This window comes from Eptesicus fuscus, chromosome 3, assembly GCF_027574615.1.
Source record: "Eptesicus fuscus isolate TK198812 chromosome 3, DD_ASM_mEF_20220401, whole genome shotgun sequence".
In the NCBI taxonomy this organism is placed as follows: Eukaryota; Metazoa; Chordata; class Mammalia; order Chiroptera; family Vespertilionidae; genus Eptesicus; species Eptesicus fuscus.
This window is the reverse complement of record NC_072475.1, coordinates 63,633,412-63,661,137: the sequence shown is the minus strand read 5'-3', so window position 1 is coordinate 63,661,137 and position 27,726 is coordinate 63,633,412. Positions and strand designations below refer to the sequence as shown.

Sequence of the window (27,726 nt, the reverse complement as noted above, 5' to 3'; positions counted from 1 at the left end):
CTGGATATTTCTTTTTAATCTGAAATTTTAGTGTTTCATAAGCCCTGTCATTTGCAAAACCATTAGGTTTTAAATAGGACACCTAACACATCTATTATAAGCAATGTTTGAAGGAACAAAATCCATCATTTCTCTGTATTCAAGCCCAGTTAAGACATAGATAAACTCCCTTCCAGCAAAGCACCAGGGTGAAGGAAAGATGAAAAAGTATCATTGTTAGCTGTTACTTATTTTGTTTTGCTTTTGTGTGTTTTTTGTTTGTTTTTGTTTTTTGTATGGGCATGGTCACTTGCGGATTGGTGCTTTGCACATAGACAACACCTTTTCTCATTAGAAATTTTAATGGAACAACAGCAACAGCAATTATGTTTATTGAGAGCTTAACAGGTCAGGTACTGTGGGAAGAGTCTCATGAACATTATCTCATTGATTCCCACAACAATAATGAGAAAGTCATATAATTGCCCCGTTTTGTAGGTCATTATATGGCTGAACAAAGTCATTTTGCCATAGTCATAGTTAGCAAGTCATATCTAAAATTCAAATCTAGGTTAGCCTATTTCCTAATTTTATCTTCTCAGCAACAATGCTTACTTTGTCTGTTTTTTTTCTCTATAAAGATATTTGTCTGTATAGGTAAATTCAGAGAATTGTGAAGTATATAAAATCTATTCTCAGATTACTTAATAGGTAATAAAGGCAAGATCTAATTACATTTGATTTGAATATGATAATACTTGGAGCTTCCCAAGTTTGCCTTCCAAAAGTCATTTGGGTTGCTCCACTCAAATTTCATTACTTTCTTTTTTTTTTTTCTTTGAAAGCAGATTGGAGTGTGTTGAATAGTGGTTCTTCTCCCCCCCTCCCACACACACACACACAAAATAATATGTCCAAATCCTAACCCCAGAACCAGTGAATGTGACCTTATTTGGGAAAAATATTTTTTTCAGAGTCTTTACTAGTAACTTAAGGATCTCGAGATGAGATCACCCTGGATTTAGAGTGAAACCTAAATCCAATGACTGGTAACTTGTTAAGATAAAGAAAATAGAGATTTGATACACCCAGATACAGAGACACAGAAGAAGGCCATGTGAGGATCCAAGCAGAGATTGGAGTTACACAGTCACAGGCCAAGAAACACCTGGAGCCACCAGAAGCTGGAAGAGGCAAGGAAGGACCCTACCCTAAAGCCTTTGGAGGGATGGGATGGGACCCTGCTGACACCTTAGTTTTGAACCTCTGGCCTCCAGAACAGTGAGAAAATAAATGTCTGTGGTTTTAAGCCACTGTGCTTATGGTAATTTGCTGTGGCTTATTACAATAAGGTAGAAAACTAATACATAGATGTATTTTGATGGTACATATTCCAAGAAAGTTTGACAAACATTACTAAAAAGAACTGTGTGACTTGTGACTATTACTGGGTCTCAGGAATGCAGTGTTGTACCTTGGTTTCTTATGGATACAAACAGATTTACTAGGTACATGTCAATATACATACTATAGAATCTTTATATTACTTTTTGTATGTTTAATTGGTTTCTTTTGAAAGGCCAACAAGGAGATACATTTATACAGAATCCCTATTAATACTGGTAGATTCTGCTATCCCTGGTTAAAATGGTTAAAACCAGAAATACCCCTGGGCAATAGTCTAAAACCCAGTTCTTAAATCAGAAGTGATTTCCTATAGAGCTCTGGGTTTGGGCTGGAAATGAATTCTGAAAATTCATGGAATTGTTCATCGATGATTGGCTAATAGCTCTTATAAAAATTGGCAATTACAAATGCCAAATACCTTGGACACGGCTGGCATGGAATAGGCATTCTGTCATTAACAACAGTAGTTGGTGCTAGTGAATTTGTTAGTAGTGACAGCAGTAGTAGTGATAGTAATCATAATGCACATGTGGGGAGAAAAGACCTGAATAATAATTTTTGTTGTCTAAGTCTCATGGAACTCATATAAGATAGAAGCCCCAAAGAAAGGGCACCAGCTCCCTATCTTGATATTTCAGTGGATACTAAGATCTATTTGAACCCAAAAGGATACCACCTTGAGTAGCTAATATCAGAAATGGATGTTCTGGATCTGCTAAAACAACTCTTAGCCTAGCTCCATTTAGGACTGCAAGCATGATGGGGTGCTTACAGGCTGTCCATGGTAGCAGCCTTTATAACTCCTCCAGTCAATCACCCACTCTTCTGCAGCACGATGGAATGGGATTATGGGTTCCTGCTGCTGCCAGACACTTCCTTGGCAGAACCACAAGAAACAGACCTTTCCACTCTTAAAGGCTTAGCAACATTGCACACTAGCTTCAGCAGAGGCTCCGATGTACTCTGACACCCAGCAGCTGAGTCAGCCCACTGTGGAGACCTCAGAGTACTTAAATGTTCCTGGGGAATTATCTCCTCCAGCAACTATCAGTAACAGAACTTTCAAGGGCAGACAGTTATAGCTACTCACACATATATAAAACCAATTATTCCTTTGGCCTGGACTAACAGAATGGGGCATACTTTGGGTCTCCTACTGGTCATTATGGAGAAGATGCCTGAGGTTTCCTCCATGGAGAGCACATTCAGACTCAGGGAGCAGAGCAAGCAATAGAGTGCGATGCTGTTCCCATTTGGCCTCTGGACTACGGCTGACCTTTAAAGAGGATTTAACTGCAGGATGTATCCAATCCTAAAGAAGTGCGAGAAAAGAGCTATTCCAGGTCTGTGACCCAGGAACTCAGAAGAAGACCAATGAGCTGGGAGTCTTGAGACCAGATACTATAGGCTATGGACTGAATTGTGTCCCCCACTCCCGAAATGTATATGCTCCAGCCCTAACCCTCAATGTGTTGGTATGTGGAGACAGGACTTCGGGAGGTAATTAGGTTTAGGTGAGGTCATGAGGGTGCAATACTCAGGGCAGGACTAGTGCCTTGTAAGGAGAAAGCCCAGGGAAGTTGCTTGCTCCCCCTCTCTGCGTGCACACAGAGAGGGTTCTGGTGAGCACACAGTGAGATACAGGCCAGGAAGAAAGCCCTCACCAGAATGTCTGGCATGCAGAGTTATGAGAAAATAAATGCCTGTTGTTTAAGCCCCCAGTCCATGGTAGTTGGATAGGGCAGCCCAAGCTGACCACTATACTATGGTGACAGTGTTTTAAAAAGTGGACTTATTTAATTATTATTAAATATGCGGGCTTATAGAAGTCATTACAAGTGCATCCAGCAGAGTTATCACAATTAATTATTTTGCTAAAATATAAAAGTGTCTACCTACCCTTTCTTCAGGGAACAAGGGGAATCCACCTGCCTTCTCCCAGATGGCTCCTAACCTGAGCTGTCCAAATTCCAGAGTTATCCAGAGAATTGTCCACCTTTGTGTCCACAGCAACTGACCATATCCTACAGGCATCCAAATCCTCAATAACACAAGTTATATTCCTAATGACTTTCCTTTAAAGGTGAAATTCTGGAGTTTATATTTTGTTGCAATTTGAAGCAACTTTGCCATGCTTTATTTAGTTACTTTTTGGGTGGTAGGAATTTTCCAAGATGCAAAATATCTCCTGGATTGCCACATAAAGGCTAACTTTCAGTAACATTTTCCTGTCCACCTTTCAAATCCCTCACTCCCTGAGCTGGCTCTGTCTTTCCACAACCAGAATAGCATAAAGCCTCAGTGACCAGGCCAAAAAAGAAAAAAGAAAAAGAAAAAAAGACTGATATCATTCAGAGACTGACATTTCAGTTTTTATTACTAGAATACCTTGAAGAATCAGATGTGATTTGCATTGATATTTGCCAAGTGAATTATTAAAGTTTTATCTTTCTTTTTTCTTCCATTCATCAGATTTTAACACGTTAGTCAACACAGACACATCGGAGAGTCATCTAACTTCACATTTCTTCCGGGTTTCTGAATTGTTAACCAACTTGAGAAAAAACACCTGATTTGATTCATAAAATGAAGGCAGGTGATGACACATAAAAGAAATGCCAAGGCAGTTTTTGCAAAGTATCCTGCTTCTCACAAATGTTCAAGTGACATGGGGCAATTTAATAGGCATGTCTTTTGTGGGCAATGTGACCCCAGTTGAGTTATCTATTGAGGTTTCTCCATTTTCATAGAATTAATTGCAGCCTCATATTCCTTTTCAAGTCTACTGGGAGACTTAAAAAGAAATATGTCTAGAGAAGGATAAAGATTTCAGAAATGTTTGCATATTTTAAGTGATATGTTCGCTTCCAACATTATTAGACTGTAGATGGAAAAAGACAAAGTGGAAATTTCTGTGCAGTTGTTACTTTTAAACCTCTTCATCTAAAGTGACAGAAAGTCTAACCATAGAAATGCGATAGTGCATTTATATATCAAATTGTCTTAAGTCTCTCTCTCTCTCTCTCTCTCTCTCTCTCTCTCTCTCTCTTTTTCTCCACATCATAAAAAAATTTCCCTATTGATTTATTATTACACAGAAAGAATCTCAAGTGCTCCCATCCTTGTGCTTGGTAAAAATAGCACACAATTCTCTCTCAAAAACATGTGTTTTCTTTACTGCAGGAGTTCTCTAAGTTTAATGTGCATCAGAATTACCTGAAGGGCTTATTAAACTACAAATCATTCAACCTAGAGTTTCAGATTCAGTCAGTCTGATGTGAGGTCTGATAACTTGCATTTCTAACAAGTTCCTAAGTGATGCCTATATTGCTGGTTTGGGGACCACAACCTGAGAACCACTGGTTTGTTACTTATTTGGGTCAAATGGAGTGCTTTAGAGTCTTGCAGTCAGTCTTTTCTACCATTACCCCAAAAAGATTATTGTAATTTAGGCTTATATTTTGCATTGCAGAATCTAAGATAATAGTAATGAAAAATAGCACCTGAATAATGCTATTCTTTTTTTTTTTTTTTTTTTAAAATATATTTTATTGATTCTTCACAGAGAGGAAGGGAGAGGGATAAAGAGTCAGAAACATCGATGAGAGAGAAACATTGACTAGCTGCCTCCTGCACACCTCCTACTGGGGATGTGCCCGCAACCCAGGTACATGCCCCCAACCGGAATCGAACCTGGGACCCTTGAGCCCGCAGGCCAATGCTCTGTCCACTGAGCCAAACCGGCCAGGGCATGAATAATGCTATTCGTATACACATTATCTCACTTAAGGCAACACATGAATCTTGATAGATAAGCAAGTATTACTTTCATATTTTACCTATGGAAAGTTGAGAACTTAAATGACTTATCTGAAAGCTCAAAGAAATTAAATGGTGGAGAACAGACTCGAACCCAGGCTCTCTGACTCTAAATTTTCAATTTTTTTTCTACAAAGTCACTCTTCCTGTGAATCCCTTACATTTGTAGAGAGCTTTACACTTCTCAAATTACTTGCATATTCATTATCTTATTTGATCCCTCTAAGCAGCAGAGTGAGGCAGGCAGGGCACATGTTATTGTCTATGTTTTGAAGATAAAGCCATTATAAAAGACTAGAGGCCCTGTGCACAAAATTCGTGCACTCGGTGGGGGGAGGGTCCCTCAGCCCAGCCTGCATCCTCTCGTAGTGATGACATAGGGAGCGGGCCTAAGCCAGCAGTCAGACATCCTTAGTGCTGCCACAGAGGCAGGAGAGGCTCCCGCCACCACCACTGTGCTTGCCAGCGTGAGCCTGGCTTCTGGCTGAGCAGTGCCCCCCTGTGGGAGTGCACTGACCACCAGGGGGCAGCTCCTGCATTGAGCATCTGCCCCCTGGTGGTCAGTGTACATCATAGTGACTGGTTGACCAGTTGACTGTCTGTCCCCTGGTGGTCAGTGCATGTCACAGAGAGTGGTTGAGCTGCCTTAGCATATCATTAGCATATTACACTTTGATTGGTTGAACAGACAATTGGACAACCCGACACTTAGCATATTAGGCTTTTATTATATAGGATGATGAGAAAAGTGGCAACTGTCATTCAGATAGTATTTCCTCACACACTAGGCTAAATTTTCCTAAAATATTTAGCAGCAGCATCTGATGAAGTAGATAAATCATTAGATGTATTGCTTTCCAAGCCATATTTAATGGCACAGTGTTTTAACCCCACCCCACAATTTTTTCTGTTTTCTTGGTAGGAATGCATTTCGAGGGAAGAGAAGTGGGGGTGAAGTTTAGGGTTACTAGTTGGTAGAAGAGTGGGAAAAGTTCTTTAATTTCTACACTTCAAATAATTAGGAAAACAGCTTTGTCTGCACACAAAAACTCGTCACCTCTAATGTAGGGCTTTTCAAAATTTAAAGTGCACACAAACAATCCCAGGAATCTTGATAAAAAACAGATTCTGATTCAGTGGGTCTAGAGTGGAGCTCAATATTCTGCATCTCTATAAAGTTCCAAGGTTATGCCAGTTCTGTTGATCATGGTCCAACCTTGATAGGCAAGGATCAATCTTACTTCTCAAAACCATAACTATCTTTATTATTCTCTGAACCATCTCTGAATCTTTAGGGTGGAATAGAGAAATTAAAATATTTAAAAAACTGTAATAATATTTGGTGAATACTATTTACCTTTTGGGACTTACCTACGTGTTTCTCTGTACTAGACTATTTATACATCCTAGGATCTTCCAACTTACTTTGATCTCAAGATCCAGAATGATGTTTAAAATGTGGTCCATGGAATCATAGCACCAATATTACGTGGGTGCTATTATTAGAAAGGCAAATTTCAGGACCCATCCCAGACCTAGTGAATCAGAATTTGCATTATTTTTATTTTTTAATGTATTTTTATTGTTGTTAATATTACAGATATATCCCACCCTCCTGACCCTCGCTACTCCCAGCCCCTACCTGCCCCACCCCAGGGAAATGAATTGACCAACAAAATAAGAGCCAAAGCAGGTAGGCATGGAACAGACTGACATACCTCAATGTGGGGTGGGGAGGACGAGAAGAAATAAACCAAAGTACTTATTTACTTATATACATAGCTCATGGACAAGGGCAAAATAGAGTACCAAATTTGCATTTTCACAAGATTCCAGATGACTTCCCAGCACAATACAGTTGAAAATCACTCCTTTAACGCTGCTTGCCCTCCTGTGCTTACTTCGTCACCATTCTGCTCACCTGGCTGGTCATTTGACTCACTGGGAGGCTTTAATCCTACAGAGTCTCAGAATTCACTGAAAGAGATCATTAAAGTATGGGTTGAGCCAGGGAATCTTTTTTTTTTTTTAATTTTTTAAATTTGCCTCTAGGAAATTCTGATGATTGGCCAGATCCAGAAATCCAATTGGTTATCTAATAGTGGAAATGACAACTACGCCACAGGTGGCTACACCCAGGAGGACTGGTTTATAGTGAATCACAGGAGGTATTATAAAACTTATGGCTCTGCAATGGAGGCTCCTGTCTTGCAAAGGAGGTTCTTTGACTCAACCTGTCAACTGTTCTCTACTACCAAAACCAGGTGGGCCTGAACTTCTGGCACCCAATCCCCAACCTTCACTATAGCACTAGTTCATTGCAGTGACAGTGCTAAAAGCTTTATTGCCACACATTCACAAAACAAAAATTTCCAGTTATAAAAATCTGCAGTAAACATTTCACAGAGTGTCTTATTGAAAGAAAATATCCTATATATTTGAAATGTATATTATTCAATAAAACAAAACTATAGTTTTAAAAATTCATGTTTTTATTGATTTTTATTTGTTTGTGTGTGTGTGTGTTTTTATATTTTTACTAGAGGCCCAGTGCACAAAATTTGTGCACAGGTAAGGTCCTTAGGCCTGGCTGGCAATCAGGGCCAATCAGGGCCTTTTGGCTGCCAGCCGGGGCCTTCCTTCATTCTGCACCACCCTTGGTGGTCAGAGCACATCATAGCGAGTTATCAAACTACTGGTCTCCCCATCAAACTCCCAAGGGGACACTTTGCATATTAGCCTTTTATATATATATAGATTGATTTCAGAGAGAAAGGGGGAGGGGGAGAGAGATAGAAACATCAATGATGAGAGAGAATCATTGATCAGCTGCCTTCTGCACACCCACACTGGGGATGGAGCCTGAAACCTGGGCATGTGCCTTAACCAGGAATTGAACCATGACCTCCTGGTTCATAGGTCAATGCTCAATCACTGAGCCATGCCAGCTGGGCTGGTGTTTTTGTTTTGTTTTTGTTTGTTTGTTTGTTTGTTTTTTAGAGACAGAGAAGAGAAAGAGAAAAACATCAATGTGAGAATAAAACATTGACCAGTTGCCTTCTGTACACACCCTGACTAGGGACACAAAGGGCATATAAACTGACCGGGAATTGAGTGGGTGACCTTTTGGTGTATGGGATGATGTGCAACCAACTGAGCCACACAGGCCAGGGCAAGCATAGTTTATGATGATTTTGTTCTTAAAGTCTAAACAGTAAGCAGGTTCTAATCGAGTCTGAGATTTATTTAGAATATGTAATTCATTTATTCATTCATAAATAGTGAGTATTTACTCTGTGCTAAGCACTATAATGGATCTTAGGACGTGTAGGTACCTGCTTTCACAAGGAAAATACTAAAACAAGTAAACAAATGTTAATACAATTACTGAGTGTGATAACTGTGAGGAGAACAATTGCTAAACAAAAAAGGATGTTAAAGAGTATTTCAGAGTAACTGAGTTAAGACTGAGGATTTCAGAGCATTCTCTATAGACTAATGGATGATGCAAGTCAGAAGTGACTCAGCACATCAGTACAACACAAGTGAAAGATTTTAACGGGACCTGGCCAGAAAACTTTATTGAAATTTGCAAAAACTTCTCAGCCATTTTATAGATCCTAAAATCTATGTTACACATAATTAAAATGCTATTTTATTAGTTCTATGATATGGCTTCCTGGAGGAAGTGCCAAAAGTCTTGCCAGAGAAAGTTATACTGGCAAAATGATGACATAGAGGGATAAGAAAACATATTTCAAATCTGTAAAGGCTCAAAAGAAGTGGATAATGCATATTTTTGAAATATAATTACTATAGTCTATCGACTGCATAAAGTTGAATGGTTAGGGGTTTAGTAGAATAAGTTGAATGAAGGATTTTAATGCTCAGTAGTTGGAACTTTATCCCAAAAGCATTAGAGAGTTGGGAAATTAAACAGAAAAATCAACTTGACCATTTTAATATTTAGAAATAGTGTTTTTGTAGTAGGGGAAAATATCTAGTAGCAAAGGGTCCAATTGAATAACTGTTGAAATACAGGTGAGAGAAAATGTTGGTTTATCTTCATTTTGACAATGACAATTTTTGGAAAAGAGAATGAATTGGTAACTACTAAGGAGGTAGAATCAAGACAATATATCAAATGCATCATTCTTGGAGAAAAAAGGAAAAAAACGAGTTCAGTTTCACTCTCAATTTTCTAACTCAGACAATCTTAATTTTGTTCTCTGAGCATCTCTTGCAGTTTATCCTCTAGTTCCTTTGCTCCCAACCACCCTCAGTTAATGTCTTGATTCGTGGGAGCTAGGATTACGCTCCTTATCAAGAACCTCGGTTAGATCTATTCTGACATCTCATGAGGATTCTTAGGATAGACTAAGCTGACATTCACAGTCAAGATCCCACAGTTAACTGTAGGTGGTCCATAAGATAACCTATCACTTTTTCTTGTATAAGTGAGCCAAATCAATACACTGTGAGTCCTACTGTCTCTTCTTATACAGTGGTTTGTTTGGCTCCTAAATAAATTAACCTGCACTTATCTTAATGACTTGCATTGTGTTAATATCTGCCCATTGCCATAATTTCACAATCACTTTGATCTTTTTGATATGCCTCTCCAAAAAACTATACTTACTGCTTTCTTTTTTGTTTTGTTTTTATTGTGGAACCTCAATGTTACTGCTCAGTGGCTCAATCATGAAAATCATAGGTCATTTTTCTGGTGTTGCAACATCAATTTTGTTCAAAAAAAGGTTGCTGCAATTTTACAACTTGTAGGTTCTATATATATATTTGCTGTTACGTAGCCAGACTCAGTATAAACTATCCCCTAGGAGAAGCATGGATACATGAATGAGCTACTTTAGAAAATCTCTCTCTAACATGACACTGTTGTCATGCACTTTTTGAAAAAGGTACACCTCCAGTGGGTTTGTTGAGATGTGATGCAATCTGCCTAATAAAAGAGTAACATGCTAATTGACCATACCTTTGTGATGCCCACCAGCCAATCAGGAGTGAATATGCAAATTAGCCCAACAAAGATGGTGGGTTAATTTGCATACATAGGCACCGAGTGGCTGGGGGCGGGGCGACAGCACAGGCATTCTGCACCACCCCAGCTGCTCCGGGCCACTGGGCAGCGTGGGAAGGCAGAGAGGCAGCTCCAGGCCTGAGCAGAAAGGCGACTCCGGGCTGGAGTGGAAAGGTGGCTCTGGGCTGGAGCAGAAAGAAGGCTCCGGCCAGAGCCAAGGTGCTGCTGGCAGCCAGGGGAAGGAAGGCCCATTCTTGCATGAATCTTTATGCATCAGGCCTCAGTGTAAGACATAAAATGGTAAATGTTATCTTGATAAGAACATTTAAAAAATCTCCCAAGTTGTTGTATTGAAATGGAAAATAGACCTGGATAAAGATAGCATTGAGGTTGTTTTCAATCAAATTATTAGTCTCCCCCAAATTATCATTATAGGAAGCTAATGTATGAGTATAATTAAAATAAATAATAAAATAAGAATATCAATAATATCTAATACTAAACTAAGAAATTTGCTTACATATTCTCTTTTCATTCTCTTGATAACAATTCTATGTTTACACCTATTTTAAATGAGAAAATACAAACTATTTGGAATAATGGCAAAGATATTTGGAGTAGTGAGATACTGAGAGATGTGAACTTTTATGCTTTATTAGATCATGTACAAAGTTTATGATTAAACTATTCTCCCTCCCCTACCCAAGCTTCTACAATGTTCTGGAGCACCCAAGGCCAAGCTAGCCCTTCAAGGACACGTCTAGGGTGATTAATTTCTCTTTGAAAAGAGTATTCTGGAGGTTTGATGAGAGATGCCGACGTGGTGCTAGGACATTTGTTCAATACTCCTCAGAATGGCCAGCACAGCTGGTTGTGGAGATCCTCCCATGGCTTAAAGGTTGACAGTGCTATTATTGGAAGTCTTATGCAGGGTTTTTAAGGTGAGGATGCCAGTAATCATGTGGTTAAATTTCGTAGTCTTTGTTTTCTTTTTTTTTTTTAATATATTTTATTGATTTTTTTTACAGAAAGGAAGGGAGAGGGATAGAGAGTTAGAAACATCAATGAGAGAGAAACATCGATCAGCTGCCTCCTGCACACTCCCTACTGGATATGTGCCCACAGCCAAGGTACATGCCCTTGACTGGAATCGAACCTGGGACCCTTGAGTCTGCAGGCCAACGCTCTATCCACTGAGCCAAACAGGTTAGGGCACGTAGTCTTTGTTTTCTAAGTTGCCCATTTGTTTTCATGATAAGGTTACTGAAAAAGAGTTTGTGTTGACTTTATTAGGCTATTTTGAAATCATCTGTGTGGGAAAAGAATAGGTTTCTGACTTAAACTTAATATTTTCATACACACAAACAACTGTCTATATTTACCTGCTATACTGGTAAAGTATATATACTGGTATATTCAGCATTGTATATTTATAACCGGTATAGAAGTAAGATACTGAAAAAAATATATAGCAAGTGTTTTATTTATTTTTCTTTGAAAAGAAGACAGGAATATTAAAAAGTAAAAGAAAAATAATGTGTGCTAAAAAGAGATTTAAATATTAACAAAGGTAGCATAATTAAACATTGACATCATGGTTTCACATAAAGATGCTCCCTGGATTCTTAAATGCATTATATATATATATTTTTTTTTTTTCTGCCTGGGACACTCTTATCTCCCTATTTTCTTGGCCAGGTCCTTTCATCCTGGAGGTCTCAGCATAAGTTCCCCTCAGGGCAGCCTTGCTGGCCTTGCAGATTTTACTATATGGCCCTGTTTTATGACTTTATTGAATGCTATAATTTTCCTTTATACTATATAAATCTAATCAAAGGGTTATTCATGCAATTATTAGTTTAATGTTCTGCTTTCTCGTTGAACTACAAGCTCCATTTGTGCAGGGACCATGTCTGCCATGCTCTTCATTTTTTCCTTTTATAAAGTGAGCATTCCATAAATATTTCTTGCCCAAAGAACAAATTATGAAATGGAGATAAAGGATAATTTGGATATAATTCTGTATTGACAGATGAGATATTTAAGAAACAATATGCAAGTAAGACAATGAAAAGAGAGCAGCAGCAAATTTTTTTCTGCTGTTTGTAAAGAAAAATGGAATATTAAAAATAAAAATGCAAGAAATAAATTAAAACAACGAATAGAACAAGTTGCACCATTACTTTCATTTATATTGTTACCAAGTAGTCAAGAGCCTTTGCCTGCAAAGTGTCCAGGTTTGATTCTTCCACATTCATATACTACCAAGATTGACCCACAGAACCTTCTGGAAGGTCCATATAAGAAAAAAAATCTTAGAGAAAGAATTTCCTGAAACTTAAATTGTAGATCATATACTCTCTGTGTGAAGTGTGAGGTCCTGTCTATTCTAATATGCTAACTAAAAAGAGCAGATGATAATTACCTATAACACGTACTTCTGGAATTTAAATAAATGAGCATATTTTAACATTATATATTTTTCCTAAGCCTTGAGGACAGAGTCTAGGCTGAAAATAATAGTAAGTGGTTGAGTTAAAAAATTAGAAGTAAGACAGATGGGGTTAAAGCATTAATGGAGTTTAAAAGTACTGTCAAGATTCAAACTTAGAAATGAATTAAGAGGAAATGTCCAGCCAAATGTTTAAAACCCAATATCCAATGAGAAAATGGGATTTCAGATTCTCCAGAGTCCCCTGGGCTCCTCCCAGCACAATGTTTTCCCACCCATTCCACCAAAATACAAAATACGTCTTACTTTGTGTCAATGCCACATCTGGCCTTTGGCTTGGACAGAGAATTGTATAGCACTGATTAAGATGTTCTCAGCGTGAATGGTCAATGTGCTTTTTTTTTTTCTTTCTTTCTTTCAGGTATAGAAAGCTACTGAGGTTGTAAAAACCTTTATAGAAATGAAATGCATAAAAACTTCCTGTAACCCTGAACAATCTTGACACCACACGAGGCATGCTTGAGAAAGAGACTTCCTCTGGAGTGTGAGAAGAAAGATTTAGAAACAAAGTTAAGAGAAGATGAGAGTAGCATGGCTCACAGAAGGGAGATCAAACACTCTATAGAAAATACATGTTATGGTGCAATTGCCCTCTGGGAGTTACAGGATTATGAAAGCCTAACTTAATTAAGGGAGAAAATAGGTCACATTTAACCACCACATACATGGCACATCATTTTGACTATACAGAATAAGAGGAGAGAAAATGAAGAAATCAGAAATACAGGAAAGACAACCACAGAAAGCATCAATCTCCTTTCCTCCATCTCAGTCCGGTATACATATGTTTTGATTTTATATGTATGAAGGATTCACAATTCTTCTAACGTCCTGCTTTAAGACCATTAGCAGTATACTTGAAAGAGTAATTTCAGGTGTCAAAAGAAAGAGAAATAAAACGGCCCAACCTAAAATTAAAAATATAAAACCTGAATCAAGAGGTAAAAATATTCTTCCACTCATAAAAAATATACCTTGCACTTCCTTCCCTTCCTCCCCCCATGTCATCAAAGGACAGGTAATCAGGTCCTTGTGAACCCTGCATGGAATCTTCCCCCTTTCAGGGCTCAGAGTCCCTGTGGGGTCGAGCTAATTACAGGTACGTTTCCTCTGCCAGCCAGTCACACTCTGTACTGTTGAAGGCACAATTAATAATTGAACAAAGCTAGCTGGTTTTTGTTTTTTTTTTTCTCACAAGGCCACGGGTTGCAGGTAGCCTTGCTGTCACACAGGGAGCACAGCCTCTTCTTTGGGTGTCTCCAAGAAAGGCTTTTGCAAGACAGGCTGAAAAGGATCATCCCATTTTCAATTTTTGAAAAAAGGAAAATAATCCACAAAAAACAAAAATGAAAAAATAAGTCCTAGTTTCCTTTATAGGACAGGAAAGACAAATTCTCTCTCCTGTCCCCAGGAATATGATTATGATCAGATAGATGCTTATTTAGGTCAGATGTGAAAGAGATGAAAGTGTGGGCTGGGGAATTAATACCATTGTAAGGGAGAACTGGAGTTTGCCCTTGAGTCTGTGAATGCAGCAGGAGTTAGTTTTGCATGCGCCAGAATAGAATTTGACCCACAGAGAGGACCTAGATAGAGTATTATAGAGGAATAAAGTTCTTTCCCTTGAGATGTCCTTAGGAACTAAATGGATGATATCTCCAAAGCCCTATAGCGTTAAGGATGAGTGCAGAAATCCTCCTATGCTCCAAGACATAGGCTTGAACAGGAGTCTGTCTGTAAACTATATTCTAAAAGGTCAGATAGAGAACATTTTAGGCTTTGGGGTTAAGCCACCTTGGTTTCAACTATTCAACTCTGCTGTTTTAGGGCAAAGGCAGTGAGTGATAGACAATATATAAATGAGTGAGCATGGCTGTGTTTCCATAAAACTTTATTCATGGGCACTGAAATGTGAATGTCATATATTTTTTCATAACAAAAATAGAATTCTTCTTTTGAAATGTTTCCTAACCATTTAAAAACCATTCTTAGCTTGCAGGCTGTATGAAAGTGGAGCAGGCTGAATTTGGCCTAGGAGATGTAGTTTGCTGCCTCCTGGTCTGCCTATTGGAAACCCCTGTGAATACACCTATTTTTCTAGTTGATTTTTTGGGGTTCTCTTAGTGTATCTAGATGCTGCCTTTACTGTGGAATATCTGGTCTACCTATGGCCTTTGTTGACTTGAAACATCATGTATAACCAGGTTATTCAGAGTTCAAATCACATGTTCATTATCACTAAAAAGTTTACTAGAGCCCAGCCAGTGTGACTCATTGGTTGAGCTTTGACCCATAAACCAAGAAGTCATGGTTACATTCTGGGTCAGGGCTCATGCCCGGGTTGTAGGCTCAATACCCAGTAGGGGCATACAGGAGGCAGCTAATTGATGTTTCTCTCTCATTGATGTTTCTATTTCTCTATTGCACTCTCTTTCTCTCTTTCTAAAAAAATCAGTAAAATATATATATATATATATATATATATATATATATATATATATATATATATATTTTTTTTTTTAAAGTTTACCAGAGTTAGCCATGAAGTTCTAAACTCCTAGACTAAGCCTTGAAACTCTGATTCTAGCTAACTATTTTTCTGAAAACAAGGGATAGAAAAAGAACATATCTTTAGATTCAGGTCACTAATAGCATTGTTTGCCTGAGAAAAAACATTTACTAGGCAATAGTGCACTTAAAAAAATAAAATAGTTTTATTAATGTAGTTCATTTCTTGATTATAAATTGAATACAATCCATCTTCCTTCTTTCTTCTGTTCTTTACAACTTTTTCTCAGAAATTAAGAGATTATAAAGAATATATTATATATACATTTAAATTAAGTATAGAAGGTGAGACAATATTGAAATAATGGTAAGAAAACAAGAAGAAAGCAAGAATTTGATGCCATAAAATTCATGTAGTTTGCTTAAAATCCATATTGTTAACTTGTAATTGACATAGGATTCCTATATTCTTTTATAAATGGGCCATAAATTTGGCTCTACCTTTGGTAATAGTCAATACAATGAAGGATTCACAATCACTTATAAAAACTCACTGGGTTCATTTATAGAAGAACAAACCATTGCTTAGAAAAAGGACAATAGAAAAATGAAAATAAATAGCAATTTCTTTAAAGGGTCCTTGAAATGGAAACTATGTAATAAAATTAACTATCTCTCAAAAAGGTTACAACAAAAGCAATAATTTTAGAGGAGATCTTTTATGACATCTTTAAATGGGGACCAATAGTTTTTATAACAAACTAGAGGCCCAGTGCACGAATCCGTGCACCAGTGGGGTCCCTTGGCCTGGCCTGCAGGATCGGGCTGAAACGGGCTCTCTGACATCCCCCGAGGGGTCCAGGATTGCAAGAGGGCACAGGCCAGCACCCAGGAACCCCACTGGTGCATGATTGGAGCTGGGGAGGAACTGCAGGAGGGCTCCAGGGCATGTCTGGCCTATCTCACTCAGTCCTGATCGGTTGGACCCCAGCAGCAAGCTAACCTACCAGTCAGAGCGTCTGCCACCTGGTGGTCAGTGCACATCATAGTGAGCAGTTGAGCGGCCTTAGCATATCATTAGCATATTAATCTTTGATTGGTTGAACCACTGACTGGATGACTGGACACTTAGCATATTAGGCTTTTATTATATGGGATTGTCATTCAGTAAAAGCACTTCTACTTGGGACAGGGGTAGGTGGTATAAATTTGGGGGATGACATAATTCTATTCAAGTAGAATGTGCTCTGGTGGTTTAATTCAATCCAGGGGAAAGGTGTGTGATACCCAGAGGTTCATACTTCAAATTACCCTCCATATGTATTTTTTCCCATGTGAGGGTATAAAATGGGTTTGAGAGGAAATGAGCTTGATGTATAAAATAAGTACCTCATTTATTGTTCTTATATATTATAAATAAATGACATGTTGCATACATTAACAGTGAGGATGGGTACTGAGTAACATTTTTCTCAAGAAAGTAGAAGCTTCTAGTAAGACTATCTGCTTAAATAAAAGACTGTTCCATAGATTGGTCCACACTTCACTTGATACATTAATTTGAGGGCTAACATAAAATGAAGGCCAATATCCTCACACCACAAAATACAGAGTTGTGTGTTTTTTTAAGACGCTATAACCAAATACTATTCTGGCCTTTTAAAATATCTCAGGATAGCTTTCCTTGTATGTCTAGCTTTGTACAACAACTATTGTATGGTGTTTGTTCCAAAATAAAAATTGTTGTAAATTAATCTCTAGATACTTTTATAAAGAAACTTTAAGAGAATATCAGGTATAAGTCAGTTAAAAGTTGGGAGCTATCTGCTAAAAGAAATGATATTTCATAAGACTAATTGATCCACACTTCCTCTTTATAGAAAAACTAAATAGCAGGCTCCATTCTACAAAGGCTGTCATTTGCAAAGGTATGATTTTGCACATAAAAAAATGTAATTTGTAGATGAGTATGCATATAGTTAATCCTTAATAATTTGGTAAAATATTTAAATGAAGTTCAAAAAGCAGCAGGACCTGAGAACCCAGTTATGGTGAAGGTGGTGGAAAAGAGGAGGAGAGAATGCAGAAAACATTCCTGGTAAAATGAAATTCTGACTTTTAATGAATTAGTATCAATAGGTAGGGATCCATAATAAAGTCATGCAGCCCAGTCCATGCCTAATGCCCCTTCACTGAGCCAGGTGCCAAGGACAGGGCAATAGAAGTCACAATTTTGTATTTCTCCTGAAAATTTTCTTCACAAGGTGTTGCATATTAGGAAACTATAGTTAAAATCAAAGCAAAATAAAAACACACACAAAGTATGTAAATGTAATCTATACAAAACATGTGCCCCAAGACACTTAAGCACCAAACTGGAATACATTTTAAACATAATATGAAGTAATTTAAGACATTTAATGCTTCTATATTTATTGCCTTGGGGTGTGTTCTACTGAAAATAAAATAAAAAATATATATACATTTGTACCATAGTTGTAGACTTTATAGAAATGAACACATTAGCTAAGACCAGGGAGGACCCTAAATAACTTCTATGTCACAATTCTATTAGTGTTATAATAACAAGATACATGTTTGCCTTTCAGATCCACCTGAATCTCAGAAGTGTGGGGATCTCTTACACAGTGTGTGGCATTGTGGAGACTGGAGGGTTGCTTACCAGTTGGTGTAAGGTGTCTCCAGGTGATAACAGGTTCAGGACGGCCATTGGCCATGCAGACCAGGGTCACATTGCTGCCCTCATTCACAGTGACATCCGAGGAGATGTTGGAGATCTTTGGTGGAACTGTAAAGACAAAAGCAAACGGAATATGTAACTATGTCAGTAAGTCAGGTTTGCAGCATTGGTCCGTGCACCTGGAAGTGGCAAATATGAGTTAAGTACTCTTACAACTTTAGACCTCGGAAGTTGGGGGTTAAGAAGCTAAGGTGTTTGAGGACCTCCTAGACATTTAGTGAGCAAATAAAAAGCATGAGTCTTACTATAAGGTGAGACTCTTTCCAGTAAGGCCAAGTGCTATAGGAAGTACACAGAGGAGTATAATGAAAATGACTCAGATCATTTCTGATTAGAATGACTTTTTTTGGCTATTAGAGATTGTGCACATACATATTAAGAATAAATTTTTATTACTGTTACTTACATTTTCTTATATATATATAAAATGAGTATAATCTAATCTCTCTTGAAATGTCAGGAAAAAAGTGTTATTTAATATAACATTTCATAGTTATATTAATATACTAGAGGCCCAGTGCATGAAATTCATGCATGGAGGGTGGTTCCTCAGCCTGGCTTGCACCCTCTCCAATCTGGGACCCCTCAGGGGATATATGACCTGCAGTCAGACATCCCTCTCGCAATCCGGGATGACTGGCTTCTAACCACTCACCTGCCTGCCTGCCTGATCACCCCTCTGCCTGCCTGCCTGATCACCCCTACTTTGCCTCCCTGCCAGTCTGATTGCCCCTAACCTCTCTGCCTGCCTGATCGCCCCTAACTGCCTCTGCCTTCCTGCCTGATTTCCCCTAACTGCCCTCCCCTGCTGGCCTGATCTTGCCCCTAACTGCTCTCCCTTGCCTGCCTGATCACCCTTAACTGACCTCCCCTGCTGACCTGATCTCACCCCCAACTGCCTCCCCTGCTGGCCTGATCTCACCCCCAACTGCCCTCCCCTGCTGGCCTGATCTTGCCCCCAACTGACCTCCCCTGCCAGCCTGATCTCGCTCCCAACTGACCTCCCCTGCTGGCCTGATCGCTCCTAACTGCCTCTGCCTGCCTGCCTGATCGCCCCTAACTGATCTTCCCTGCTGGGCTGATCTCGCCCCCAACTGCCCTCCTCTGCTGGCCTGATCTTGCCCCCAACTACTCTCCCCTGCAGGCCTGATCTCACCCCCAACTGCCCTCCCCTGCCGGCCTGATCACCCCTAACTGCCTCTGCCTCAGCCCCCACCAACATGGCTTTGTCTGGAAGGAAGTTGGACATCTGGAAGATAGCCAGTTGACCCGGTCTAATTAGCATATTACCCTTTTATTAGTATAGATAGATTATATAGGATAGGATTGCTTAAATGGGGGAGGGGAGCCTTTTTCAGCAGGAGGAGATGCTCTTGGCAGACAAAAATACATAATCCCTATATCTGGACTGATAGCCAGCCATATGCACTATACTGCCAAACTGGTCATTAAAGAATTGAATCTCTTTCTTACACCTTACACCAAACAACTGTTGCCCTTAAAACCCCTCTTCAGCCCCCACCTTAGGTTCTGCCTTTGCAGTTCACCCATATTTGGTTCTGATTGGTCGGTTCCTATGCCAGTCAGCATCTATGGGCCTATCTCCGGCCCTGATCATAGAGGCAGGGCTGATCAGCAGCCACCCCAGGCTGCTGATGAGCGGCTGAACTGCTGACCTCTGGGAGAGAGAGAGGCCTCGCCAGCAGCTGCTGCTGCTACTGATCAGCCCCGCCTCTCTCTCTCCAAGAGGTCAGCAAATCAGCCCACTTGCATGCTGCGTGCGCAGCCTGGCATTCGGTCGAGCCTTCAGTTGTTTTGGATGTTACGACCCTGGCTCTTTATATATATAGAAAGTAAAACCTGGCTACTTATAATCTAGCCCCATAAGTAAACCACTGGTTAATCACTACAATAGAAAGTCTCTAAATAGCATCTTGGTGTGTGGCAGGCTGGATAATTAAAAATTGAATTAATAAGGCCTATATCACAGATAGGTAGATATTACCAAAAAATATGATTATTCCTAATAACTGTCATCACCACTACTACTAACAATTTAATAATAGCTAACTCGAGTTATTTACTATACATAGAATTTTATTTATAGGTGAGAAAGTGAGGTATAGAGGGCGCTAGGTGAGAAGCAGAAAACTGATTTGACTCTAGGCAGACTCCAGGGCTCACGCTTTTAAGCACTACTTGAATGAAACTTCATCTTCACAATACAGGCTACCAGATGGCTGAAAATGACGACAATTACTTTTTGGTGATGTGAGAAATGAGTCCCCAAGGGCTAGTGGTACTGCCATCTGACTCCATTAGTGTTCAGGGCAGCCACATTAGATCTCACATTGGTAGGCTGGAGTGGCAAGTGAATTACTCCCAAATTTCTTCACAGAGGTTATGCACCGATTATAAATAGCAGAGTTTATGGTTTGACTGTGATTTTCTTTTTTTTACTCTTAGTGTCTTATGCTGTCCCTGAGAAAGTATGTGTTGAGGAGAGCAGGAAGGAATTCAAGAATCTTACTTTTTCTCTCTTTTCCTATCTAATGGGAACTCTGTGTGGTGACAAATAAAACAGGAACACTTTCTGCTTGTAGAGGCAGCTGACTGACAAACATATAATCCCCACAGATCCTGTGAGGAGACACTGATGGTACTTGGGAAAATGACCAGATCAGAGTGTCACAAGGAAGAACTGGGAAGAGAGCTCTCATCATCACACTCCTCACACAGTGACATCCTATATGGCTTCTGGGTAGAAACCAGTGTTTCCAAACCAAACCCAATGACAGATATAGAATGTTGTTGGTTCCCATTATTTAGTAATTTCTATTTATCAACTTTTCAGTTCCCCTTTTATCTATTGGGGTTAAGGGATGTTTTCTTAGATCCATACATTGAGTTGCAATATATTCTTCTACACTTTTATAATGAGGACCTGAAAGGTTATACCCTTTATATAGAAAAGAACAGAACAGGACACAAGAGAGGTATAATGGCTTGCTGAGGGTGATCCCATCAAGAACTATGGCTGGGCTTAGAACTAAGAGCTCCTGAATGTCCAACTGTTCTGCCATTTAATATTGGAAGTTTCTAATTCCCAACTGAGTAAGCAAGGTTTCAGAACATCTCTAAAAAACAACAACAACAAAACAAACAAAAAACAAAACAAAAAGCACCAATAAAATATAAAGCTATGATAGAACAGAACTTAATCATTCTAGGTGCCTTTCTCAATAATAGGAATCCATACAGTAATTACAAGTGCTCATATTAGTCAGGTTGTAGCTAATTTTGAATTACAAGTAATACAGCATGGAGGAAATAAAACTGTGTTCTGATATTTAAAAAAAGTGGAGTTGGTGAGGGGGAGGGTCTATATCCCTAATATAAAAATACTCAAATTTATAAAACAGAAAAAAATCTTCAGTGATCAAGCTCTCACAAAGTTAGTACCTATGATACAATTTACTTATATTACCTCTCTTTTATGAGAGGAATATATACCAAGAACCTTAATTTTACATGGTATGCAAGTTGAGATATGCTCAATGGAACATAGACAAGTAGTAACAAAATCAGGAATAAAATCTAGAACAACTGACTGCAGGACTATGTTTTGGCCACCAAATTATATTATTTATTTTAGTTAAGGACAATATATTCAGGTCCGGAATCTCAGATACTAAAGGTACAAAAAGTGCTTTTTGTTGAATAGCTAGAAATATAATCATGTTGACATTGTATCACATCTTCCTCGGGGCCACTATCAATGGGTTTCATTATTTATCTTCCTACTTTACTGTACTTTGTAGCAGCTTCTTCCCATAATATTTATAAACTAGAGGCTCGATGCACGAAGATTCGTGCAAGAATGGGCCTTCCTTCCCCTGGCTGCTGGCACTGCCTTAGCTCTGGCCGGAGCCGCCTTTCCGCTTTCCCAAGCTGCCCAAAGGCCCTGAGTGGCTGGGGTGGTGCGGAATGCCTGTGTTGTCGCCATGGAGACAACACAAGTATCCTGCCCCGCCCCCCTCTGCCCTGCACCTGTGTATGCAAATTAACCCACCATCTTTGTTGGGTTAATTTGCATACTCACTCCTGATTGACTGATGGGCGTTGCAAAGGTATGGTCAATTGGCATGTTACTCTTTTATTAGTGTAGACTACAGGCCCAGTGCATGAAATTCATGCATGCGGGGGGGGGGGGGTGGTCCCTCAGGCCCCTGCACCCTCTCTAATCTGGAAGCCCTTGGGGGATGTCCAACTGCCCGGACCCATGGGTGCCTCCCTGCCAACAGCCTGTGCCAGGGGCCACCGCCCTCCTCCTGCATCTGGGTGGGGCTCCTGCCCCACCCCTCACCAGGTGTACCTGCTCTCCCCCCCACACCCCTCCCGTGGTCACCACCCCCTCCCACATGCAGCCCCACATTTCCTTCCCTTTTCCATTCCTGCGTCTTTTTCTTGTTCCCTTTCTGTATTTCTGTTTCTCCTCTTGTCCTGTCTGCATGCAAGCCTGCCTCCTCTCCCTCTCCTTTCTTATCCCCTCCTATTGTATCCTATCCTACTCTGGGCCTTGCAGCTGCCTGAGCAAAGGGCAGGGACACAGCCTGCTGATCCGGTTATGACGTGATGCTGTAACAGATAATTTGCATATTTCTCTATTATTATATAGGATGATGTAGTTCTTTTTCTCTAGAAAAAAATCCCTCTGCAAATTCCATGTTGCCCTCCTACCAACTTTCCACCTCTCTCTTTCCTCACATTTCTTGAAGGAATTGTTCTATACAACATCTTCATCTCCTGTTCATCTCCAAACTTCAGTGCAATCTGGATTCCCTCACTGACCTCCAAAGAAACTGCTTTCAGGAAGCTTGCCAATTTGTTCAAACCATATTGTTTCTAGGTCCAGTGAACAATATTTGTTATTATCCTATTTTTCTCTAAAGTATATTACTTTGTTGACCACAACCTCTTTCTTCCATTCTTTACTTTTCTTAGTTTTTAGGTCACCAAACTCAGCTGCTTTTCCCCCTATCCCCTTAAACTGATCACTCCTGCCAGTTTAACTCTGGGGCTTACCTTGTCCTGTTCCTTAAATATCTATATTCCTGAGGGTTTGTTCACTGTCTTCTTTCTTCCTATTATTCACTGTGAGCAATCTCATCTACTCTCCAGCTTCAGAAGTGTAAGGCATGTTGTTGATGATTCCTAAATAGTATTCACAGCCCAGATTTTTCTCATGAACTTTATACTAGTTTTCTCTTTGACTCTTCTACATCTCCATATATGCCTCACAGAAACCCAATATTCCTCATAGTACTCATCATCTTCCTTCCCACTTGTTATCTTGTGTTTACTCTCTCATTAAATGGTGTCATCCTGCAAACAGTTGCCCAAGCAAAAAGAGAAGCTTCTCTCTCCTTTATGTCCCATATAAAATGGATCCCTAGTTCTGTGACTAATGAATTTTCAGATTCATTCATTACTTTCTATCCCTATTTCCACTAGCTTTTTCCAGCCATCAATATTTCTTCCCCTCACCCCCGAATTTCTGCAAGAGCATTATAACTAGTTTCTTTGCCTCTAGCCTTCTTCTCCTCAAGCTCATTGTCATTCATGTACCACACAACAATCAGAATTTTTTTCCTAAATTGCAAATATGAGTATAGTATCCCCTGATTAATCTTATTGCCCTCAAGATAAAATCCAAATTTCTTAATATGACTTAATAGATCATTCACTATTGGCCCCTGTTTCTCTCTCCAGCTTTACTTACTAATCACTTTGCATTGCATCATCCAGTCAGATCAAACAACTTTGGTTCCTATTCTATAATCATTTTCTTCCAGGCATGCAACATTCTTTTTTTTTTTTCTACATGGAATATTCTTCTTTCAACTCTTCATATGGTTAGCCCGTTTCCTCCTTCAGGTTTCAGCTTGTCAGTTTATTTGCTCACTTTTCCAGGAAGATTATCCTATCATTCCCCACCCCCTCCTCCAACCCCTTCTGACTTCACATTGATTGAAGTACCCCTCCTATGTTCTTAACACTGTGTCCTGTTTTTTCTCCACCACAATACTGAATCTTAATTGCTGGATTATTTACCTGTGCTTGCCATTAAACTGAAACAGGCAGACAGGAGGGTCTTTGTTTTCTTGACCACTGAATCTTACAGAGCAACAACACTACACAAAAACAACACACACAATAAAGTTTTCCTCCTAATTCTTTTCTGAGCTAAAGGAAGTCATCTCATTGAATTTTTGTCAGAAAAGAGAAAGCTTTTCCTTTGAACCAATAAAACACTGACAGTTTTTATCAATATTTCTTTAGCTACCCTCTAGTTATGTATTTCACTATCAATGTCTTTGATTCTTAATGAAAAAAATTAACCATGGGGCAGAGAAATGTTTGAATTTTAGGAACATAGGAAGCAAGACAAACTTGGTGCCCCATTTCCTCAATTATAGATTTTTCAGGGTTGTTTTTTTTGTTGTTTGTTGTTTTTTTAGTTAAATGGTTTCATAGTTCCTTTCTAGTTGCCTGTAGTAATTCATGGAGTTTACATTTACACCATCCTATATAATAAAAGCTTAATATGCTAAGTGTCTGGTTGTCCAGTCAGCCGTTCAAGCAATCAAAGCGTGATATGCTAATGATATGCTAAGGTTGTTCAAGTGCTCGCTATTATGTGCACTGACCACCAGGGGGCAGACACTCCAACCAGTAGGTTAGCTTGCTGCTGGGGTCTGGCCAATTGGGACTGAGTGAGATGGGCTGGACTCTCCCTGGAGCCCTCCTGAGGTCCCTCCTTGGCTGGCCAACCTCCCACATCCCTCCCCGGCCCCTATCATGCACGGGTGGGGTCCTTTGGCCTGGCCTGCACCCTCTCAATCTGGGACCCCTCAGGGGAGAGCCGGTTTGGGTCCAATCCTGCAGGCCAGGCTGAGTGACCCCACTGGTGCACGAATTCGTGCACTGTGCCTCTAATCATTGATAATGTTACATTAAAGTAGCAATTCAGCCGAGACCGGTTTGGCTCAGTGGATAGAGCGTCGGCCTGCGGACTCAAGGGTCCCAGGTTCGATTCCGGTCAAGGGCATGTACCTTGGTTGTGGGCACATCCCCAGTAGGGGGTGTGCAAGAGGCAGCTGATCGATGTTTCTCTCTCATCGATGTTTCTAACTCTCTATCCCTTTCCCTTCCTCTCTGTAAAAAATCAATAAAATAAAATAAAAAAGTAGCAATTCAGAGATTTTATTCTATTCTATTACCTAGTAAAATATTTACACAGACTCTGGGAAGTAAAAAGTATGTTATTATTACTGCCATTTTATAGATGTAGACACAGGGGGCAAAATGAGTAAAAATCACATAGCTAAGAAATGCCAAAGCCAGGACTACACCAGGTTTATAGCTTTCCCAAATTTAACTCTAGGTCAAAATCACTCTTTCAAAAGTGGTTCCAAAAAGTATTTTTTGCTTTATTTCAATTCTCAATAAGGAAGACCACTTAGAAAATAGTGTTCAATATGCTAATATTATTTGTACCAGCAAATATAAATCATTTATCAAATTCACTGCAATACTGATTTACGTATGTTCAATTCTTAATTATTGGGTTATCACAGAACTCTTTTATGTTTGTTTGGTTTGGGTTGTTGTTTTTGTTTTGATTAATTTCTGGAATATTGCCTAACACTTTTTATTCACAGGATATTAGTGTGACTTATCACTTTTTCCTAGATGTATTGCCATGACCCATTTATTTCATCTTTTCCAGCCTATTCAGTTTCAGCAATCTCCTTAATTTGTTTGGATTAATAAGAGCTCCTTATGTCATAAGGAATTTACCTTTTACTGTCATGATATTTGCAATCTCCCCAACATATTTCTAACTTCTTAACTTCACAATCATTATTCCTTTGCAGAAGTTTTACATTTCTTTGTTAATCTTTCTTTTATGATTTCTTCTATTGCTTCTGTGCATATTAGTTTCTTTCCTAACATTAGATCAGCAAAATACTTATCTCTATTTCTTCTTTTCTTTTAATGTTTTGTTTCATTTTATATACTGAACTCTTTAAATAATCTAGAATTTATTTATGGTGTGAACTACAACCAGGTTTTCCACTCCCATTATTTTGGTCAATTTTCCCAATACCAAATGTGAAATATTATAAAATGTATACATCATTTTTGTTTCAGAAATACCCTATATAGTGCTACCAAATTGGCCAGAGCAATATTTTTGGGAAACATGCAAAGGTAAACCTTACTTACCATGCAAATTAATTTTATCAAAATATTTAAAAGTATGTCTCTAATCTTTTGGACACCACATTATTAGTATCTATTGCCAGTTCCAAAGTGAATTGTTTATTAGATGAACACTTCCTAAAATGTTGAGTAAAAAGACATAATTTAGATATCCACCTTTCAGAACACTAGCAAAATTCATTATTTCAGGATATTCTCAGGTTTTTCCATTATTAAAAATATTGTAAAATCAAAATGCCACACCTAATAGTTCTAATTCTGAACTAATAGGTGATATTCTTTCACCTACTGAGACACACACCTACTGGGTAAAATACACACCTATGAAATACACATAAGTTACATGTTAAAGAAATGTATGCTTTTTCTATTCTTTACGAATGGAATGGCAGTTTCAAAAATAATGCTAACATCTAGGTGTACTTGAACACATAAATGAACCAGCATTAAGTAGGATTATGACACAATCTAGCTCTGCTACTCATGATTTTATTTTCCCTCCTCACTTTTTTGTTGTTGTAATATTCATACTCTCTATCTATACCAAATCTCCAGGATCTGTCCTGGTATTTGCAGACCCAGAGGTGCCTGTACCTCTTTTTATAGTTCTGTAGGTATCACTCATTCATTTTTCTCTTATATAAGACTAACATCTTATGATCAAAAGTGGAATTGAAGGCAAAGTCAGAGACATAAGTGGAATGTTTTACCTGCCTGAATCCACACCTTCTTCTGGTAAGACACCCCATTTTTCCTTTGGGGAAACCACCTCTCACCTACTGACATTGGTTTGTTGAGACTGTCAATCAAGCGACCTGTTTTCCCTTGGCCAAGGATTGGGGGTATGACATAAACTGGATCATTCAATCTTTCCCTCCCTTGACCTTGCTTTTTTTATAAGGAATGGCTCAAGAGATCTTAACACTGATTCAACCTGTGGTAGACTGTATTAATGGCCCCAATTTCCCACTCTTCCCTGTATCCACATCCTTTGTCATGCTCATGTCTTCCTATAGTGGGTGGCACACAGTTTTCCATCCCTGTGCCATGTTATGGACAAGGATATCAGCATAGGGAATACAAGCAGGGTGTTGAAAAGAGTTGTCACAATTGAACTCACTTTGTCTTGTCCCTCTGCCATCACTATGAGAAGAATATGCCCAACTGAGCCTGTTGGTTCCAGGAGAAGGAAGATGGGAGATGGCAAATAGTATTGCCAGATAAAATACAGAGTACCCAGTTAAACATGAATTTCAGATCAACAACAAATGCTTTTCATTAGTATAAGTTCCAAATATTGCATGGGGTATACTTATACTAAAATATTGGTTATCTAAAATTCAAATGTAACTGGCATCCTATTTTTCATTCGACATACCTCACAACCCCAGCAACAGTCACCTGCAGTGAAGT

The 27,726-nt window shown here is 39.1% G+C and overlaps 1 protein-coding gene across 3 annotated transcripts in view; it reads right to left on the bottom strand.

Moving 5' to 3' along the window:
• Window positions 1–27,726, bottom strand: part of LSAMP (limbic system associated membrane protein) — a 631,931-nt gene that overhangs the window by 215,722 nt on the left and 388,483 nt on the right. For all 3 annotated transcript variants that reach the window (XM_008146624.3, XM_054713959.1, XM_008146625.3), the window contains exon 3: window positions 17,947–18,072. In XM_008146624.3, the coding sequence (XP_008144846.1) occupies window positions 17,947–18,072 (126 nt within the window). The remainder of the gene's footprint in view (window positions 1–17,946; window positions 18,073–27,726) is intronic.